Raw genomic sequence first — 18,415 nt, forward strand, 5'->3', positions numbered from 1 at the left:
ATGTGCTGTCATTGGGTGTAAGGCACAAGATGGGAATCCAGTGTCCCCAGGGCTGGGGCCAACCACAGGGGCACTCAGTGTCCCCCAGGAGGATCAGATGGGGGAAACGGAGGCACTGACAAGTCTCCCCTCCTCAGCCCACGGGAGTCCTGGAAGATGCCCCGAGGAAAGTGACACTTCCAGGGACAGCCCTCTGCCAGCACAGTTACAGTTTTCTTCCTCACTAAGGGCTGGTGGAGTGGCTCAAGGTGAAGTTCCTGAGTTCAAACTCCAGTGCCACAAAAAACAAAAAAGAAAGAAAATTTAAAAAGCCAGCCCCATTCTCCAGTGTGGGCTCAGTGCCTCTGCCTCTGTGGTTAGGGAAAAAGTCAGTGCCAGGACAGCGATGGAATTTTTTTCCACATCCAAAAAAACTGCATCTCTTTTGTTTCTTTTTTGGCAGCCCTGGGGTTTGAACTAAGCACCTCACATTGGCTAAGCAGGTGATCTACCACTTGAGCCACTCCACCAGCTCCCTGGCACCATTTTGTTTGACACAGGGTCTCCCTGTGCAGCCCAGCCTGGCCTGGAGTTCTCCATCCTCCTGCCTCAGCCTCTCTAGTGCTGGGATTACAGGTGTGCCCCACTTGCCCGGCAGTCTTTGACTTGCTGTAGTCATTATTTGATGCTTTTCATGCTGAATGGCATTTCAGTGACAATCACCCATTCACCTCCATTTCTAGGACAGGAAGCGCTTGGCTCCTGGTCTCTCCTGGCTGTGACCGTGTTGTGCTTGCCTAGGGCAGGGACAGGGAAAACCATGGTTGTCACGGCCTCTCAAACAGGATGTGGTCCAACCCGCTCAGGGCTGGACCCTAACCTCGAGGTTATCAGCCCTTCCATCCATCACTGCCCTGGCCAGTCCCGGCCTCACGAGGCCCAGCTTAGGCTTGGCCAGGGACCAGGACAGCCACCCCGAGCCCACTGACAGCAAGGCCTGGGGGAGCCCTGAGCCTCCTCAGAGGCCCAGCCTCTCTCTCCATCACCCCGTCTCCCTGTCCCCAGCAACAGAGCCATGGCCCTGCCCACGTGGGTCCCAGGCCTTTCCGCACCTGTGCCACTCCCCATGGCCTGTGGCAATGTCACGGAGGAGCATTGCAGATCTCAGGGCACAGACACGGGACGTCCCTTGTCCAGGTGGAGGACGAGCTGACATCGAGGCCATGCTGGTCATTTTTTTTCTTTTTGAAGACAGGGTCTCTGTGCTATGCAGCCCAGGCTGCCCCTGACCTCGAGATCCAGCGCCCCCTACAGTTTCAGTTAAGCCAGGGGACAAATTCTGCTTTTTTTTTCTTTTCTTAAGGCAATGTGGGTTAGGATTTTTGTCACTGGCAACTGAAACAGTCCTGACTGATGACATTCCCTCCCTCCCCCCTCCCCTTCCCTTCTTTTTCTTTTTTCTTCTTATTCTGCGGTACTGGGCTTTGAACTCAGGGCCCATACCTTGAGCCACTCCACCAGGCCTCTTTTGGACTGGATTTTTTTCTTTTTGACACAGGGTCTGGTGAACTATTTCCCCAGACTAGCTTTCGACCACCACCCTCCTGATCTCTGCCTCCTGAGTAGCTGGGATTACAGGCGTGAGCCACCATGCCTGGCTCCCTTCCTTTCCTGCTCCCTTTCCTTTTCTTTCCCTCTTTCCTCCCTCTGATGGGGACCAACCTGTCTCTCATCCCCTGTGCTCCCCAAATGTGGGCACAATCTCTGGCTCCCCACTAAAGAGCTGTGTGCTCTCAGAGAGTGCCTTCCCCTCTCAGGTCACTCCCCACCTGTAGAACAGCTGCCACCACAGCCTGACCCTTGTTTCAATTCCAGTCCTCTGTGACCCCTTCTGCCCACCCGGGCCTCAGGCCCAAGGGCCCTGCTCTGGCCCTCTGAGATCCCCCAAGGTCACCTGCGGCCAGTAGAAGATGGTCTCCCTCACCATAGTCCAGGAGGCCACTGCAATCAGGCCCAGAACTCTGAGGCGACACTGTCATCACCCCCGTTTCAGACGAGGACACTGAGGCTCCTGGTGGTCCTCCAGGAACCCTGGGTCTGTCAGGACGTCCTGAAAAACCAATCCTAGGCCGCCTCTTCCAGGAAGTCTCCCTGGCTTGCTCTGCACTAGCCGTCTCTGCTCTGCATTCGACCTTTGCCTGGACAGGATCCAGCGTCTGGGGTCCCGGTGGGAATTCTGCGGGCCCCACCTGCCCACCAGGCCCCTCCTGCAGGGAAATGAGAAAAAGCAGAAGGGAAGGGGGAGGAAGGGGCTCGGGAAGGGAAAATATTTTGCTTCTCAGGAGAGAAAATTGTCTGATTCCCGACCGATTAGCACTAATTAACCCTTCGCAAGGCAGTAATTAAGTCTGAGCTTTGGAAACTGTAATTAGAAGCCCTGGAGGCTCCGCCCCCTCATCACCAGCCAGGACCCCTCTCCCATGCCCTGGGCTCCCCCTGGTGACTGAGGGGACCATGGCCTCCTTTATGAGACCCCCCCCCAGGCACGGACGAGGAGTCATTGAATCCTGGGGTCGATCTTTGAGACAGGGCTCCACTCTGTGGCCCAGGCTGGTCGCCAACTCTTGTTCCTCCTTCTTCTGCCTCTGAGTGCTGGGATTACAGGCGTGTGCCCCCACGCTTGGCTTCTTCCTCTGGCCAAGAGGGGCTAAAGAAGAGACCCCAGCCCCAAACGGGGACAGGAAACACAAGGGCACTGGGTGGTACAGGGAAGGAAGGGGTGGTGCTGGTGACTTAGAGCAAAGAGGACACTTGCCAGTCACCGGGGCTGACAGAAGTGGGGGAACCTGTGACTGTACTGTCTCTTACTCCCAAGAGAGAAGCTAGGAGGCTGGGCATGATGGGGCGTGCCTGTAATCCCAGCTATTTGGGAAGTGGAGGCAGGAGGATCTTCGTGTGAGGCCCTAATTCAAGACCCTACCTGAAAAATAACTGAAGCAAAAAAGGCTGGTGGCCTGGCTCAAGTGTAGAGCACCTGCCTAGCCAGTGCAAGGTCCTGAGTTCAAATCCCATAATGGCCAGAAGGAATACAAGAGTTCTTTTTTTGACTCTAGGGGCTGACTGGCTGGGAGATTCCGGGGTCTCCCAGGGGGAGACAGGGAGGCAGGAGGGGTCAGCTGCTAGAGCTCTTCATGTGTCCCTTGGTCCCCTGCTTGGGGTCCATATGGTGGAGGAGTGGGTGGGCGGGCTTCTTTCTGTGAGTGACACCGTGGTGGGAGGGTTTCCCTCTTAGTGTGAGATTTCTCCACCGCCCCCCACCTGGCTCTGTGAGGTGACTTTCCAATGGGGAGTGAGGTGTCAGATTTCTCTCCAGTAGGCCCTTGTCAGCCGTGTTCCACGTGTCCTTCCATCTCTCAGCTCTGGCCACCCTCACCTGTTTAGCATCCACTGTCCCCAAGCTCTTCGGTGCCCAGGGCCTTTGCCCTGGCTGTGTGTCCCAGGGAAGTCCTCGTTCCAGCATGTCCTTCCCTGGAGCGGGAAGCAGGGCCCTGGACCTGCTCCGCCCTAAGCCGCACCCGGCCCTGTCCAGCCTGGCATGGCGGCGCCTGGCTTCTGCGGCCTTAGCCCAGAGCCCACGTCCTCGGTCCTCTCCACGCAGCCTCCGCCCGGCAGCCGCCAACTGCCCTCGTTGTACCTGTCCCCTGGACGCTTAGAGAAGCAGCCCGGGTGGCCTGGGGCTGTCTGTCCGTTGTCTGTGTTCCTCCGCCTCCATCTCCTCTAACTGCGATCGGAGGGGCGGGGGCTTCATCTGTCCCATTTCCTTTGCGACTCTGAATCCAGGCCAGAGCAAGCATACAGTAGGCACTTAATACATGCTTGCTGCATGAACCCATGGCTCCGTTCAGGCCTGGGAAAGAGGCATTTGGAGGAGAGTTTTATAGAAGGGAGCTGTTTGGAAAACCCCTGGGGTGCCCCAGGGACCCTGGGCGGGGAGAAGGGGGAGGCGACCCAGTTTCGGTGCGTGCACTTCCCCTTGCGGCCGACAGGTGGCGCTGCCGCGACGCGACCTGATTGAGAATGCTGGGGGGGCTCTCGGATGCACCCCCTCCCCTCTCTGCCCGGCTTTTGGGGTGAGCTCCATTTGCACGCCAAACTCTGGGGTATGCTTTGGGTTCCAACTCCTGGTGTGATGAAAATGGGAGTCTGAAAGGAGTGGGGGTGGTGGGATGTAGGGTAGGGGGTTGTGAACATTGTGCTGTCCCCCCAAAAAGCTAAACAGCCCCCCTTGCCTGGTATACAAGGGGAACAGATCCGCTTCGTGCACGTTCTGCCTTCACCCTACATAGGTCAGCATGGGGTGCAGTACGCACCCAAGGAGCAGGGAGTGGACGAACCCCCATTTGCAGATGGGGAAACTGAGGCTCAGAGGGCGGGCGATGAGGTTTGCTCAGGTTTGTGGAAACAGTGGATGGCTTTGGAGGCCTGCTGCCTGCCTGGGTGCAGGGTCTGCCAGAGGTTTAGACCTAGTTCATAGGGTTGGGGGTGCCGCCCCAGCGCTTGTGGAGTTCCTGGGGTGCACTGGGGCCAATCAGTAAATAGATAACCAAAGTGGAATTTTTAGCTACCCTAAGCGACAGAGAGGAAGATGAAGTCGTCCCAAAGCTCAGGTCCCCATCCCAGCCTGCAGGTGGGGTGCCTCCTCTCTGCTTTATCTGCTCTTATCTGAGGCCTCCATGCCACAGGGGCCTCTGCATTCCTCTCTGCAAAATGGGCTTTGAGCCGCGCGCGGCGTTGAGTGGCACACTCCCCTCTCTGGTGTCCACATGTCCTGGTGGGAGACACCTGGCTGCAAAGTTCCTGCTACTTTCCTAGCTGGGGGACCTGGGGTGCAACACGCAGGTGATGCCCGACACTGTCTGTGCACATGGACTGCGGGTCGTGTGCACACAGCTGTGGACACGCCGTGCTCTCGTGTACAGCACAGCTGGGCTCCCATAGAGCAGGCCCTCTGCACACCAGCACGCTTATTTATTTTTTGGTGGCACTGAGGTTTGAATTCAGGACTTTGAGCTCACAAAGCAGGCGCTCTACCACTTGAGCCACACCTCCACTCCACTTTGCTCTGGTTATTTTGGAGATGGGGTGTCAGAACTATTTGCCCGGGCTGACCTCCAACCTTGATCCTCTGATATCAGCCTCACAAGTAGCTGGGATTACAGGCATGAGCCACTATGCCTGGCCTGAACATCAGCACTCTTGACCTTGAGTCCAGACCATTCTCTGCCTGTAGGAGCTGAGAGCACCATGGTCCTCCATCACCTACATCTCACCACCCCCTCCACCCTCAATTCACAGCCAGCCATCGCCTAGGGTCCCCTGAGGGCACAATGGCCTGGATTGAGCCTGGTGGCTGTGCATGGCTTCATCCCGGCCCATGTAGACCTAGGCATGGTGTGAAATCTCTGGTCTGGTGTCCCCAGGGGCCTAAGACCCCCATACAAAAACTGGAGGGCACAGGGTTTATTTGGGAAATGATTATAGGACACCTGAGGAGGGGACAAGGGACATCGAGCAGGCTGTCTCTCTGGACACCTCCAGGTGGGACACTGGACTTCGCCGGGGTCTCCCTATCCACCTTGGGTCTCTGTCCCAGGCCAGGTCTTGGGGACAAGGATTCCTGCACTTTTGGTTCCTGGCCCACCTGTGGTTGCACCTGGGAGGACTCCTGTCCTGTCCTGCCCTGTCCTGTCCTTTTTTTTTTTTTTTTTTTGCAATACTGGGGTTTGAACTCAGGACCTTCACCTTGAGCCACCCCGCCAAACCCTTTTCTGTGAGGGGTTTTTTCAAGATAGGTTTTCAGAGGCTATTTGCCTGGACTGGCCTCGAACTTCGATCCTCCTGATCTCTGTCCCCTAAGGAGCTGGGATTACAGGTGTGAACCACAGGTGCCCTGCTGGATCCCTAACCTGTTGTGTGGCCGTCCCTAAGGGACACAGGAGCTGCGCTGTGGGAGCCTGCCCCACGCCGACGGCAGGGGGAGTGGCGCTGTGCCGTGTGCGGCTGCTTATCCTGGGCTGCGTTGTGTTGTTTATCTGGCGCCACTGCGTTTGTCCCTGTGTTTCCTTCTGTTCCATCTCCACCACGTGGGGGACTTCTGTTTGTAATGGGGCTGGAGAGCTGTCTTATTGCCACGCTAGCAACTGCACTATGCCTCGAGCCCATGGGAGGTGACTTTCCCACCTTCCCCGAGGTCACAGGGAGCAGCCGAGTCACACCGGCTCATTGTGTGTCCAGGACAGTCACAGGGTGGCCTGGCAGGTGACAGCCAGAAAAAGGGAGTTAGTATCCACTGGAAACCAATGACAGCAAAACGTTTAAAGAGCTGGGCGTGGTGCTGCACGCCTGTAATCCCAGCACCCAGGAGGCTGAGGCAGGAGGATTGGGAGGTGGAGGGCAGCCTATGCTACAAAGCAAAATTCTGTGTGAAAATACAAACAAAATAATTGGGGATGTGCCTAGTAGAAGTGTGCAGAGCCTGCTACATATAAGGAATTCTTCCCATTTATAGACGGGGACCCAAGGCTGGGGTGGGACCCAGAACCCTTGGAAACTGGAAGATCCCAGGTCTCTCTCTCTCTCTCTCTCTCTCTCTCTCAATGCTGGGAGGAGCTGAGGCTGGAGGTCTACCACTTGAGCCACTCAACCAGCCATTTTTTTTCCGATGGGTTTTTTCGAGATGGGGTCTCGTGAACTATTTGCCCAGGCTGGCTTCGAACCCCAATCCTCCTGATCTCTGCCTCCTGAGTAGCTGGGATTACTGGCATGAGCCACTGGCACCTGGCTCCACTTTTATTTTTATTTATTTATTATTTATTTTTGAAGTTTATGCAACCCAGGTTGGACACCATCTTGCCATCTTCCTGGCTCAACACCAAGGAAAACACCAAAAATTCAGCAATCTGCCAGAGGACAGGACCTCTTCACATGCCCAAAAGCTGGGCTGCCTGAGGGTCAGTAGGGAAGTGACCAGAAGGGAAAACTGAGGCATGAGTGAAGACCAACAGTCTTGGTTGCCAAGCTGAGTATGGTGGTACACGCCTGTAATCCCAGCACTCAGAGGCTGAGGCAGGAGGTTGGCAAGTTGGAGTCCAGCTTGGGACAAGGAATGCTGGCGTCAGCCAGTGGAGGAGAATCCATAGTGACCGCTCTGCAGATTGGGCGTGTGAGGTTCCAGGCAGGGCGTGATCCGTCCAACAAAAGCTATTCTGTTTGTTTGAAACAAGGTCTCACTCCGTAGCACAGGCTGACCTGGGACTCCCAAGCTTCTTGGCCTTCAGAGTGCTGCTAATCCCAAAAGAATCTTCAGTCCTGGTGCGGTGGTGCACGCCTATAATATCAAAATGTGGAGGTGGAGGAGCGAGGATCACAAGTTCAGGCCAGCCCTACACGGCAAGACCCTGTCTCAAAGAAAAAAGAAAAGCTGGGAGCAGTGGCTGATGCCTATAATCCCAGGTACTCCAGAGGCAGAGGTCAGGAGAAACCTGGTTTAAGGCTAGCTTGGGCAAAAATTTCAGAGACCCCATCTCAACTAGCAAAAGCCAGGTGTAGTGGTGTGCTCCTGTTATCCCAGCTACAGGGGAAGTATGAATACGACTGTGGTCCAGGCCTACTGGGGCATAAATCCAGCAGCCTCTTCAAAAAAAATAACTAAAAAAACTAAGTAACTAAAAACATAACTAAAAAAAATAACTGAAGCTAAAAGGGTTGGCGGAGTGGCTGAAGGGGAAGAGCACCTGCCTAGCGAGTATGAGGTCCTGAGTTCAAACCCCAGAACGGGGTGGGGGTGGGGACAAAGGGAAGCTACAGTGGAGACCTAACTCCTAGCACGTGGGAATGTGACTTGTTTGGAAATAGGGTCTTTGTAGAGGTAGTCAGTTAAGGTAAAATGAGGACATCCTGAATTAGGCTGGACTCTAAATCCAATCTGACTTGCGTTTTGATTAAAAGAGCGTCCGCAAGGAGCCAACTCTGCTGATACCTCAGTCTTGGACTTCTGGCTTCCTGAAGCGTGAGAATCGAAATTCATGTTATTTTAAGGCACTTGATTTGTGGTCCTTTCTTATGGGAAGCAAACAGGTATCTCCCTCCTTTTTCATGACTGTATAGTGCTCCGTGGTGCCGTAGTTATTTTCCTTATCCTTTACTGATGGACACCTGGGTGGCTTCCATTTTGGCTGTTCACAAAGGAGCCTGCAAAACACCCAGGTCTCTCCTTATAGCCACCCACACCTCCCTCCACATGGGAATTTATTCCACACGTGGCCAGGGAGCGACACAGGTGTTTTTTAACCCACCCCTTTGTTTGGAGTCCTGCTCTGAAATGTGGGTTCTCTGAACAGGGAAGGAGCTGAGATGCAGGATCTGGTTGGTGTTGGAGGTGAAAGAACCCTGAACCCCAAAAGCATGAGTGGGGGAGAGGGAGGCAGGGAGAGCGGAGAGGGTGACCTCCCAAGACTGTGTCCTCAAGCTGGTGCCCACTGTGGGCCACTCAGTCCAGCCCGGCTCCATGCAGGGGCCATGCCGAGTGCTGCTGGGGACCACCAGGGACCAGGGAGCCAGCCAGGGCATTTCTCCCCCAAATCCTAGCAGCCACCGGAGCAACTCTGCAACTTTGTCATCCAGCTCCGGTGCTCAGAGGTTGGGTGACAGATGCCACAGGATCTGAGGTGACATGGCTGTGTGCTGAGAGTTTTAGGGATTGGGACACAGAGGGCTACAGAACAAATAAATCACAGCGCGTGTTGGAAGAGGCGAGTGTTGGGGGTGGGATGGGAACGATGACCCCGAGTGTGGCATCCAGCAGGTGCCTACTAAATGCTTGTCCTAGGGACAGAGATGGAAGACGGGAAGAGGAGTCAGAAGCTGGTAATTAGGCCGAGGAGTAATGGCCCTGCTCTCTGGCAGGCAGGAGTGCTAATTAGAATGAAAACGGCCTTAGTGAGGAAGAAAACTGTAACTGTGCTGGCCGAGGGCTGTCTCCGCAGTGTCACTTTTCCTGGGCATCTTCCAGGACTCCCGTGGGCTGAGGAGGGGAGACTTGTCAGTGCCTCCGTTTCCCCCATCTGATCCTCCTGGGGGACACTGAGTGCCCCTGCGGTTGGCCCCAGCCCTGGGGACACTGGATTCCCATCTTGTGCCTTACACCCAATGACAGCACATCACATCGATGCATTCAAGCTGTTTATGGAGTGCCTACTGTGTGCTGGGCACGGCTCTGAGCCTCAGTGTCCCCATTGACCCTGGTAGGCATCCGTTGGGCAGGTGACAATTGCCTGCGGAAGTATTCAGGAGACTCGTTCTGTCCTTACACGGGAGAGTGCTGGGAGTCAAGGGGTGCTCCCCACAGGGGTCAGGGGTCCCCCTTCCTCCAGGCCCCCAGTCGCCTAGTGTCCTGGCTATGCTTATGGGGACAGCCCTTTCCCTCCACTGGAGGAGACAGGCATGGCAGAGAGGAGGCTGGAGGGGCTTGAGGGAGCGGTGGGCGTGGCTAGATGACGAGGTAGGCGTGGCCTGGAGCAGTGGAAGTGGCTAGGAGAGCAGTGGTTAAAGCTCTTGCTGGTGGGCGTGGCTACAGTGGGAAGTGGGCGTGGCTGGCTGGTGGAAATGGGCGTGGCTTGATGGGGCAGTGGCTAAGGGGGCCAAGGGTGAAGCTGGCTTTAAGCAACAGCTCCTAGATGGGGGGGCGTGGCTTAGGGGAGCCGTGGGCGTGGCTGGATGGCCAGTGGGTGTGGCTGGATTTACCAGCACCTCTTAACCAGGGAAGTTGAGGCACAGCCATGGCTTGCAGACCTCAGACACAAAGCTGAGCTCGCCTGGGTTGGAAAGCGCAGGTGCCTTCAGTTTGGGCGTGAGTGACACTGAGGTCACTGCCGATACAACACTGTTCACTGCCGTGTCTTAGAACAGAGACGTGCATTGAGGCCAAAGCGGTCAAAGCAGCTCTGCCTGGGCTTCCCAGAGGGTCTGAGGGGGCTAGGGGAGCTCAAGGGAGATTGGGTTGCTTTCTGTCTATATGGCAGAGGAAAGGTTAAGAGCCTTCATGTACAAAAGTCACTTAAGAATCAATAAGAGTGCAGGGCGCCAGTGGCTCTCGCCTGTACTCCTAACTACTCAGGAGACAGAGATCAGGAGGATCATGGTTCGAAGCCAGCCCAGGAAAATAGTTCGTGAGACCCTATCTTGACATAACCAATCACAAAAAAACCTGGTGGGTTGGATTGAGGTGTGGTCCCTGAGTTCAAATCCCAGTAATGCCAAAAACCAACAGCAAACGAAGCAACAAAAGGGCTGATGTTTATTGAGTGCTTCCCAGAGCCAGGAACTGTGTGGAGTGTCCTCTACGCGTGGGGTCCAGGCATTGTCCTCTGTCCACAGCTGTATTGTCACAGCACATGTGTGGGGCTGAGGTGTCACTGAGTAATGTGGGAGTGGGCACACAAATGACCTGTCTTCCTTGGAGCCAGGCCTGCTGCGGTCCACCGCTGCCTTTGTCCTTCCCAGTGGGAGAACGGCCCCCTCCTTGTTGTCAACATTCCTCCAGGGACAGCTGCTGGAATGGCTCAGGTGATAGAGCACCTGCCTAGCAAGTGTGAGGCCTGAGTTCAAATCCCAGCACTACCAAAAAAATTTTAAAACAAATTGTGACACCCAAAAAACAGACAAGTCTGAGTCCCAGACCCCAAGCTTGTGACTGTCACCTTACTTAGAGAAAGAATCTTTGCAGCTGTCAACCCGCACACACCAGCTCCCAGCTGAGGACCTGGACCTGGAGCCAAAGGACACTGAAAAGCAAGGGACGGACCCTTCCCTGGAGCCCCGGGATGAGCGCAGCCCTGTGACACCTTGATTTTGGACTTCTGGCCTCCAGAACCATGGGAGAATGACTATCTGTTGCTTTAAGCCGCCCTGCTTCAGGTCAAATGGCGGCAAATGCACAGAAAAGCTGAAAGAACTGCGAGTGAGAAATGCTGCCTTGGTCCCTTTTCAATGGCTGTCACAGAAAACCCCAGACCAGGTGATTTATAAAGAAAAGAAAGTGACTTTTCAGGGTTCTGGAGGCTGGGCAGTCCCAGCATTTGGTGAGGTCTCTTGCTGTGTCAAGAGACCCCTGGTGAGGTCTCTTGGCCAATGGTGTCCCCTGGTGAGACGGAAGGAGAGGACCGGCTCTTGTCTTCCTTTTTTATTTATTCTGGTTCTGGGCATTGAACTCAGGGCTTTGCACACCGCTATCCACTCATTTATAGATTTTCTGCTGGTGGAGGGGCTCAAGTGGTAGAGCGCGTGGTTAGCAAGTGTGAGGCCTTGCGTTCAAATCCATATCACAAAAAAGGAAGAGGTAAGGAAGGGACGGAGGGAGGGAGGAAATGACTGATCCAAGTGCAACTGAGTAACAATTAAAAAGATGTGAACTATCCATCCAGCATATGTCAGTTGATTGTGTGTGGAAAGGAAGGTATTTTGGTTCACAGTTCTGTGCCTCATGGTGACATTGTGTTGACAGCGGTCCCCTGAGACTATAATGGAATTGGACATTTCCTGCAACCGACAATGTGTGCTCAGTTAGGTGCTATACAAAGAGTGAAAGTGCACCAGGCACAGTGGCTCATGCCTGCAATCCCAGCTACTTAGGAGGCTGAGATCAAGAGGATCAAAGTTCGAGGCCGGCCCAGGCAAATATTTCAGGAGACCTCATCTCCAGAATACCGAGAGCAAAAGGGACTGGAGGAGTGGCTCAAGTGGTAGAACGCCTGCTTTGCAACCATGAAACCCTGAGTTCAAATCCCAGTACTGCTCCTCCACAGAAAAGTTACAATAAGTTAGGAAAATTAATTTTCTTTTTATTGCTGTGTTGGAGACGTGCATGGTGAGTATTTGCTATGCTCCTGATCCACAGCCTCAGCTCCGCTAAGATTCATCTATTATTAAGGAAAGAAAACAATCCATGTGTATATATTTTGGGGTGCTGGGAAGCAAACCCAGGGCCTCACACATGCTAGGCGGCTGCTGTACACTGAGTCCCCCCAGTCCAACAGAAGAACTCGCAAGAAACGGCCCAGGCCTGCAGCTTATAAAATCTACAGGAGCAGACAGGAGTGTCCCCATCCTGCACTCACCTTTCTTCCTTCCTTTTTTTTGTGGGACTGGGATTTGAACTCAGGGCCTTCACCTTGAGCCACTCCACCCTCTTTTTTGATAATCGTTTTTGAGATAGGGTCTCACGAAGTATTTGCCTGGGCTGGCTTCGAACTGGGATCCTCCTGATCTCTGCCTCCTGAGTAGCTAGGAGTAGAGGCGTGAGACACTGGTGCCCTGCTCTTTTCTTCCCTCCTCTCCTCCCTCCCTCTCCTCCCTCCCTCCCTTCCTCCCTTCCTTCTTCCCTCCCTGCCTCCGTCATTTCCTCTGGCAGAACGAGGATTTGAACTCAGGGCTCGAGCTCTGCCCTGAGCCGTCTACTTGGACAGCATTACTAGGGTGTCAGCGTTGCCTGCAGCACCGGTTAGCAATACGGTGGAGAGGCCGCAGCCAGTGAGCAATGGGCTCCACCTTGTCCCCGGGGTGTGAAATAGGCAACACCACTGCGTTTGGGCTTCTCCACTCTGCAGTGTTGGCGCGATGACAAGATCGCATAAGCGCGCATCTCTCAAAGCCACTCCCGCCACTCCCACTGCTCCCCAAGCCACGCCCACCGCCCCTCTAACCACACCCCTCTCGCTAAGCTCAGCATGACTGTGTTGGGGTCATTAAAACATCTCAATAAGTCAATGCAAATAATAGATAAATGCAAAACTTAATTTCATCTGTTTGGCATGGGTTTTGTTTGTTTCATTTGGTTTTTCTGTGGCACTATGGGGTTTGAACTCAGGGCCTCACTCTTGCTAAGCTGGTGCTCTACCACTGGAGCCACTCTGCCAGTCCCTGGTGGTGGAATTCTGGTTTTGTTTTTTGTTTTGTTTTGCTGTTTCCCAGGCTGTTCTGGAACTCTGGTTCCTCCTGCCTCGGCCTCATGAGTGCTGGGATTACAGGCGTGCGCCACTAGGCCCTCTCATCTGTATCTTTTCTATGTTACTTAACGTGGCTACTGGGAAGTTCTAAAGTTCGCACATGCCTGGCTAAGTGCTTGCTTCTTATTTCTGTTTTCCTTTCTAGAGGGCAGAGACCTCTGGCTTCTCCTCAGCTGTGGTCTGGACACGCAGTAGCCACTCAATTAATATTTGCTGAGCAATTTGACCAATGGATAGATGGATAAATGGATGGCTGGAGGGAGGGGTGGATGGAGGATGGTGGATGGGTGGATGGATGGACGGATGGATGGGTGGATGGGTGGATGGATGAGTAGATGATGGGTGGATGATGGGCCTGGCTGGCGGGAAGGGGCGGAGCTGCCTGGCAGGTGAGGAGCGGAGCCAGGTGTCTGTGGGGGGGGGGGGCTGTGTTCCCAGCTATTTGGGAGGCTGAGATCAGCAGGATCACAGTTGGTGGACGGTGCTGGAGGAGTTTGTGAGACCCCATCTCCAAAATAATTAGAGCTAAATGGACTGAAGGGGTGGCTTACGTGGTAGAGCACCTGCTTTTCAAGTGCAAAGCCCTGAGTTCAAACCCCACTCCTACCAATAAAATGGTGTACAACTTAAAAACGGTGATTGGCTTATTTCTGGAATTGTCCATTTAATATTTTCAGACGGAGGTCGGCCTCCAGTCATTGAAGCCACTGAAGATGAGGCCTCAGCTGGGCTGGGGGTCACTGTGTTCTCTTTACCACCGAGGTTGGTTCAACCTCCAGGAAAATTTCAGATGAACGGGATGCCAGCGTGGTCTTTTTTTGGCTGGCTTCTTTCACTAAGCATCATGAGTTCCGAGACTCACCGTGTTGTGGGAGTCGATGGTTTGTGCCTTTTTGTGGCTATATTCCTTGGTGGGGGTGGGCCTAGATTTTGGGGCGGTTTTTTTCCTACACTGAGACCTTCCTATTTACACCTCCTGTTTAATTGGGATAGCAGGCATGTGTCCCCACCCCCAGCCTTTATTGGTTGAGATGGAGTCTTGGGAACTTTTTGCCCAGACTGGCCTCAAACTGTGATCCTCCCCATCTCTGCCTCCTGAGTAGCTAGGATCATAAGCATGAGCTGCTGTGCCCAGCACCTGCTTCTGCCATTTCAGTAGCTGGGATTATAGGTTTGCACCACCACACCTGACAATTGCCTTCTCAGTAATTTTTTTTTTTTTTTTAGTGGTACTGGGGTTTGAACTCAAGGCCTCATGCATGCAAGGTAGGCTCTCTAGCACGTGAGACAGCTGCCTTCTTGCCATGTCCTCCCATGGTGGAAAGCAAAGTAGTGAAGGAACGCTCTGATGTCTCTTCTTATAAGGGTACTAATCCCAAAACAAGTGGCCCCAGCCTCATGACCTCATCTCCCCTAATTATTTAGAGTTGGGTCTCACCTCAAAGACCCAACTCTAAATGCCATCCCCTTGGGGTGAATTTTGTGGCCCAGCCTGGCCTGGAACTGGCGATCCTCCTACCTGAGCCTCTGGTGTGCTGGGCACAGTGCCCAGAGTCCAGATGCAAATACCTCTAGGGTTAAAAAGGTGAGAGAAGGAAGTCAGGACAGAGGGGACTGCTTGACCAGAGATGTGGCCTTTGATAAGGCAGCAGCCAACCACCTCTGTGTTCTCATCTATAAAATGCAGGAGCAAGGGTGGGCACCGGTGGCTCCCGCCCGTAATCCTAGCTACTCAGGAGGCAGAGATAAGGAAGATTGTAGTTCAAAGCCAGCCTGGGCAAACAGTTCATGAGACCCCATCTCGAAAAAACCCTTCACAAAAAAGGGCTGGTGGGGTGGCTCGAGTGGTAGGGCACCTGCCTAGCAAACTTAAGACCCTGAGTTCAAATCCCAGTGCTGCCAAAAAAATTAAAAAAAGAGAACTGAAGTCCCTCCCCTTGAATAGGGCAAGGAGGTGGCTTTGCTGATAGTGTGCAGCTGCTATTTTTGATGGAGGAGCTAAGAAAGTCCCTCGCTGTCCACTGTGCAGCCCCCCCATGTCTTCTGCCTCCTGCCCCTCCCCCATCAGCCACTGGAACCCCCCCATCTTCTTCTCACCCCTTCCCTCCTCTCCCATGTCCCTGAGTCGTCCCCAAGGGTCCTGCCAAGCTGCCTTAGGTCTGTCGTGCTCTCTGGAATTATTGCCAACCAGAATTTTCTCAGCCCCGAGGTCATTTCTGCCCATGTAACTCATCTGTCACCACAACTGGCTTTGCCACTTGCTGCCGAGGACATCATTGCTTCTGTGCAAGTGATGCATGTGTGCAGGGAGTCTGAGGTCACCATGCTTTTTTGGGGCCCTGGGGTCCTCATCTGCTGGAGTGTACCCCACTCCAGCACCTGTTTCACTTTGGGGAGGCTTGGCTCCCCCAATCTCAGCCGAGGCTTGTCTGCCCCAGTAGGAGGGTAGATGAGGGTGGGGAAGAGACCAAGTCTACACCCGCAGCCCAGCCTGCCCTGCCCTGCCTCAGTTTCCCCATGTGCTCAGAGGAGGCTATCTCTCTCTCTCTCTCGCTCAGTGTGGACTCCAAGGGGTTGAGGGAATTCTAGATCCTTCTGACACCCTGTCCCCACTCAACTGCAGTCCACAAATGCCGGGCTTAGGCTGAGACCCCTTTTTTTCCACCTTTCTCCCACAAATCTCACAGACACCCCAGTTGTCTCCTCATGATGAGCAAAGCCAGGACAAAACCCCCTCCCCGCAGGGCTGCCCCCAGCACCAAACCCCACCTACCCAAATCCTGCACCCCAGCCAGCAGCCATGGCCCCCCTTTACAGATCGGGGTCGGGGTGATGGTGGTGGAGCCTTAAAAGCTCATTAAGGCCTGGATTCTTTTTATAGACGAAGTTTCTGGGCTCTCTTCACCTCCACCCTCCACCCCTCCCTCCCGCTGAACGCAGTATTTATTTGAGTTAGGAAAATAATGAGGTCCCTGAGGTCGCACACAATACATCGACTCTCTAATACCAAAGTATAGCTGCAGAATGAAGAGCGGACAGGGATCTGTGTGTGTTGGGGTACACTGCTCCCCACCTCACCGGGGCCCTGCCAGGCTGGCTCGGGGTGGGGGGCCGGGGGCTATAATGAGCTATTTTCTGCACCATGTCGGGGTAAGGGTAGCATTGAACTTCCCATGGTCCTCTCTAGGGGGGACAAGCAGGGGGTGCTGTCCACCCACATTTTCCCAGGCTAAAGGGAAGAATTGAGGGGCTGGGTCCCCCCCAGACTGGAGGTGGTCAAGTCTGGGATCTTGGGGGAACAAGCATGGAAGTCAGGTTGTGTACACAGAGCAAGAAGGATAGAAAGGGGGATCCCTAGGACACACACCCAGCCTGAGAGCCCAGTATTTTTTCTTTTAGTGGTTCCAGGGTTTGAACTCGGGGCCTCACGCTTGCTAGGCAGGTGCTCTACACCTTGAGCCACTCCACCAGCCCTTTTTTGGGTTCTGTATTTTCAAGATAAGGGCTCACAAAGTATTTGCCCGAGCTGGCCTCGAACCTCAGTCCTCCAGATCTCTGCCTCTTGAGTAGCTAGGATTACAGGCGTGATCCACCGGCGCCTGTCAAGACCCCACTATTAAAAACCAAGTGTAGTGAGTTGAATCATGTCCCCTGCAAAATTTATGCCCATAAAAAGGCACTGTCCAAGCCACTCGGGAGACTGAGACAGGAAGCTTGCTTGAGCCCTAGAATTTGGGGGCCGACCTGGGGAACACAGTGAGACCCCGAATTCTATTTAAAATATGACAGAGCCACACCTCCACCTTCTTTTCTTTCTTTTCTTTTCCTTTTTTTCCCCTCTGAGACAGAGCCTCATTATGGAGGTCAAGCTTGTCTGGAACTCTGGATCCTCCTGCCTGAGCCAGGACTGCTGCCTGTAAGAGGAGGGAGAGAGTTGAACCGAGTGACACACTGAAGAGAGATGTCAACGCGAAGGCAGAGGCAGAGAGACTGGAGCGATGCGGCCAGTAGCCAAGGAATGCCCAAAGCCACCAGAAGCTGCAAGAGGCCAAGAAGTCTCCTCCCCGTACCCAGGAGGGGGTACAGCACTGCCACCTTGATTTCCAACCTGTGGCCTCCAGATGCTAACAAAACACATTCCTGTTCTTTTAAAGCACCTCATTTGTCACAGCCACCCCGGGGAGACTCGCACATCCAGGCGTGAGCCCCAGCCCATGTCACTAGACACCAGCCCTGCACGAGTAGCAATGTGTGTGTGTGTGGTGCTGGGAACCCAGGGCCTTTGCACGTGCGGGGCCAGTGTTCGCCACTGATAGGGAGGGATTTGATCGTGGTCACCGTGCTGCACCCCTGTGCCCAGAAAAGAGGGCGCTTGATCTAACAAACTGAACAAATCAAGGAATGGACCCTCAGCAATGGCCCTGAACCCCTGGCCACTCCAGGCTGGGAGCTGGTCTTGGCCTGGAAGGTTGTCCCTGTTCCATCTGGCCCCCGACACTTGCGGGGGTCTGGCGAGGTTCAGAAGGGCAGCCCACGTCTGAGGGTGTGACGATAAGTAGCTCTTGTCTAGCAAGTCCTGGGTTCCATCTTCAGCACAGTAAAACAAAAAAGTTCTGAGCAAGTCTGTCACTTGACCCATACCCCCCCTCCCCCCCCCCCCCCCCCCCGCCGCCAGGGAAGCAAGCAGCAGGTGACATTTAACTTGGCTTTGGTGGCAAGGAAGGGTGCAGGCTGGGGAAACCGCTGGTGTTTGCGGAGTGTGTAAGATTGTCATGCTGAGTGTCACACTGTCGGTGTGAACGTGGGTGTGACGACAGGCAAGCGTGTGGGTGTGACGACAGGCAAGCGTGTGCGTGTCAGCTTGTGTGTGTGACTCTGTGTGGCACGTCACATGTTGCAGCGTGTCCTCCTGCCTGTGCGAGTGTGCAGAGCACGAGGCCATGTGACAGTGTGAACAAGGACTGTGTGACGTGTGGCAGGTGTGTGTGTCCTGTGGATGGGGGTACGTCGTGCTCCCCCATCTCCTAACTTGTCCCTTCTCTCCGGGGTCTTTTCTCCCCTCCCCCATGCTTTTCCCTCTCACAAATCTTTTGGGATTTTGACTTCAGCTTCTTGGTTCAAGGTCCAAGGTCACTGCCAGGGACACAGAGGGAGAAACTTGAAGGGGGGACTGCAGGGTTCCAACATGGGGGCTCCCAACTCGGGGGAGCTGGCCCTAAAGGCATACGCAACAGGGTGGGGACCCCAAATCCCTTTCATCCCAGGCACCCCAGGTCTCCACTCTGGCCGCACACCGGTCATGTGGAGGGTTTGTAAATGTTCCTGAGCCCCTGCACCCCAGATCCCCAGCTGCACACCCTTCCCCACCTGGCTGC

At 54.4% G+C, this 18,415-nt stretch overlaps 1 protein-coding gene across 1 annotated transcript in view; it reads left to right on the forward strand.

Moving 5' to 3' along the window:
* The window catches only part of LOC109681301 (adhesion G protein-coupled receptor E5), a 30,924-nt gene extending 13,267 nt beyond the window's left edge, over positions 1-17,657 (forward strand). The window contains exon 5 of the mRNA XM_020155988.2: positions 16,889-17,657. Coding sequence (XP_020011577.1) covers positions 16,889-16,995 — 107 coding nt within the window. The 3' untranslated portion in view covers positions 16,996-17,657. The remainder of the gene's footprint in view (positions 1-16,888) is intronic.
* The last annotated feature ends 758 nt before the right edge of the window (positions 17,658-18,415 follow it).

This window comes from Castor canadensis, chromosome 14, assembly GCF_047511655.1.
Source record: "Castor canadensis chromosome 14, mCasCan1.hap1v2, whole genome shotgun sequence".
Lineage (NCBI taxonomy): Eukaryota > Metazoa > Chordata > Mammalia > Rodentia > Castoridae > Castor > Castor canadensis.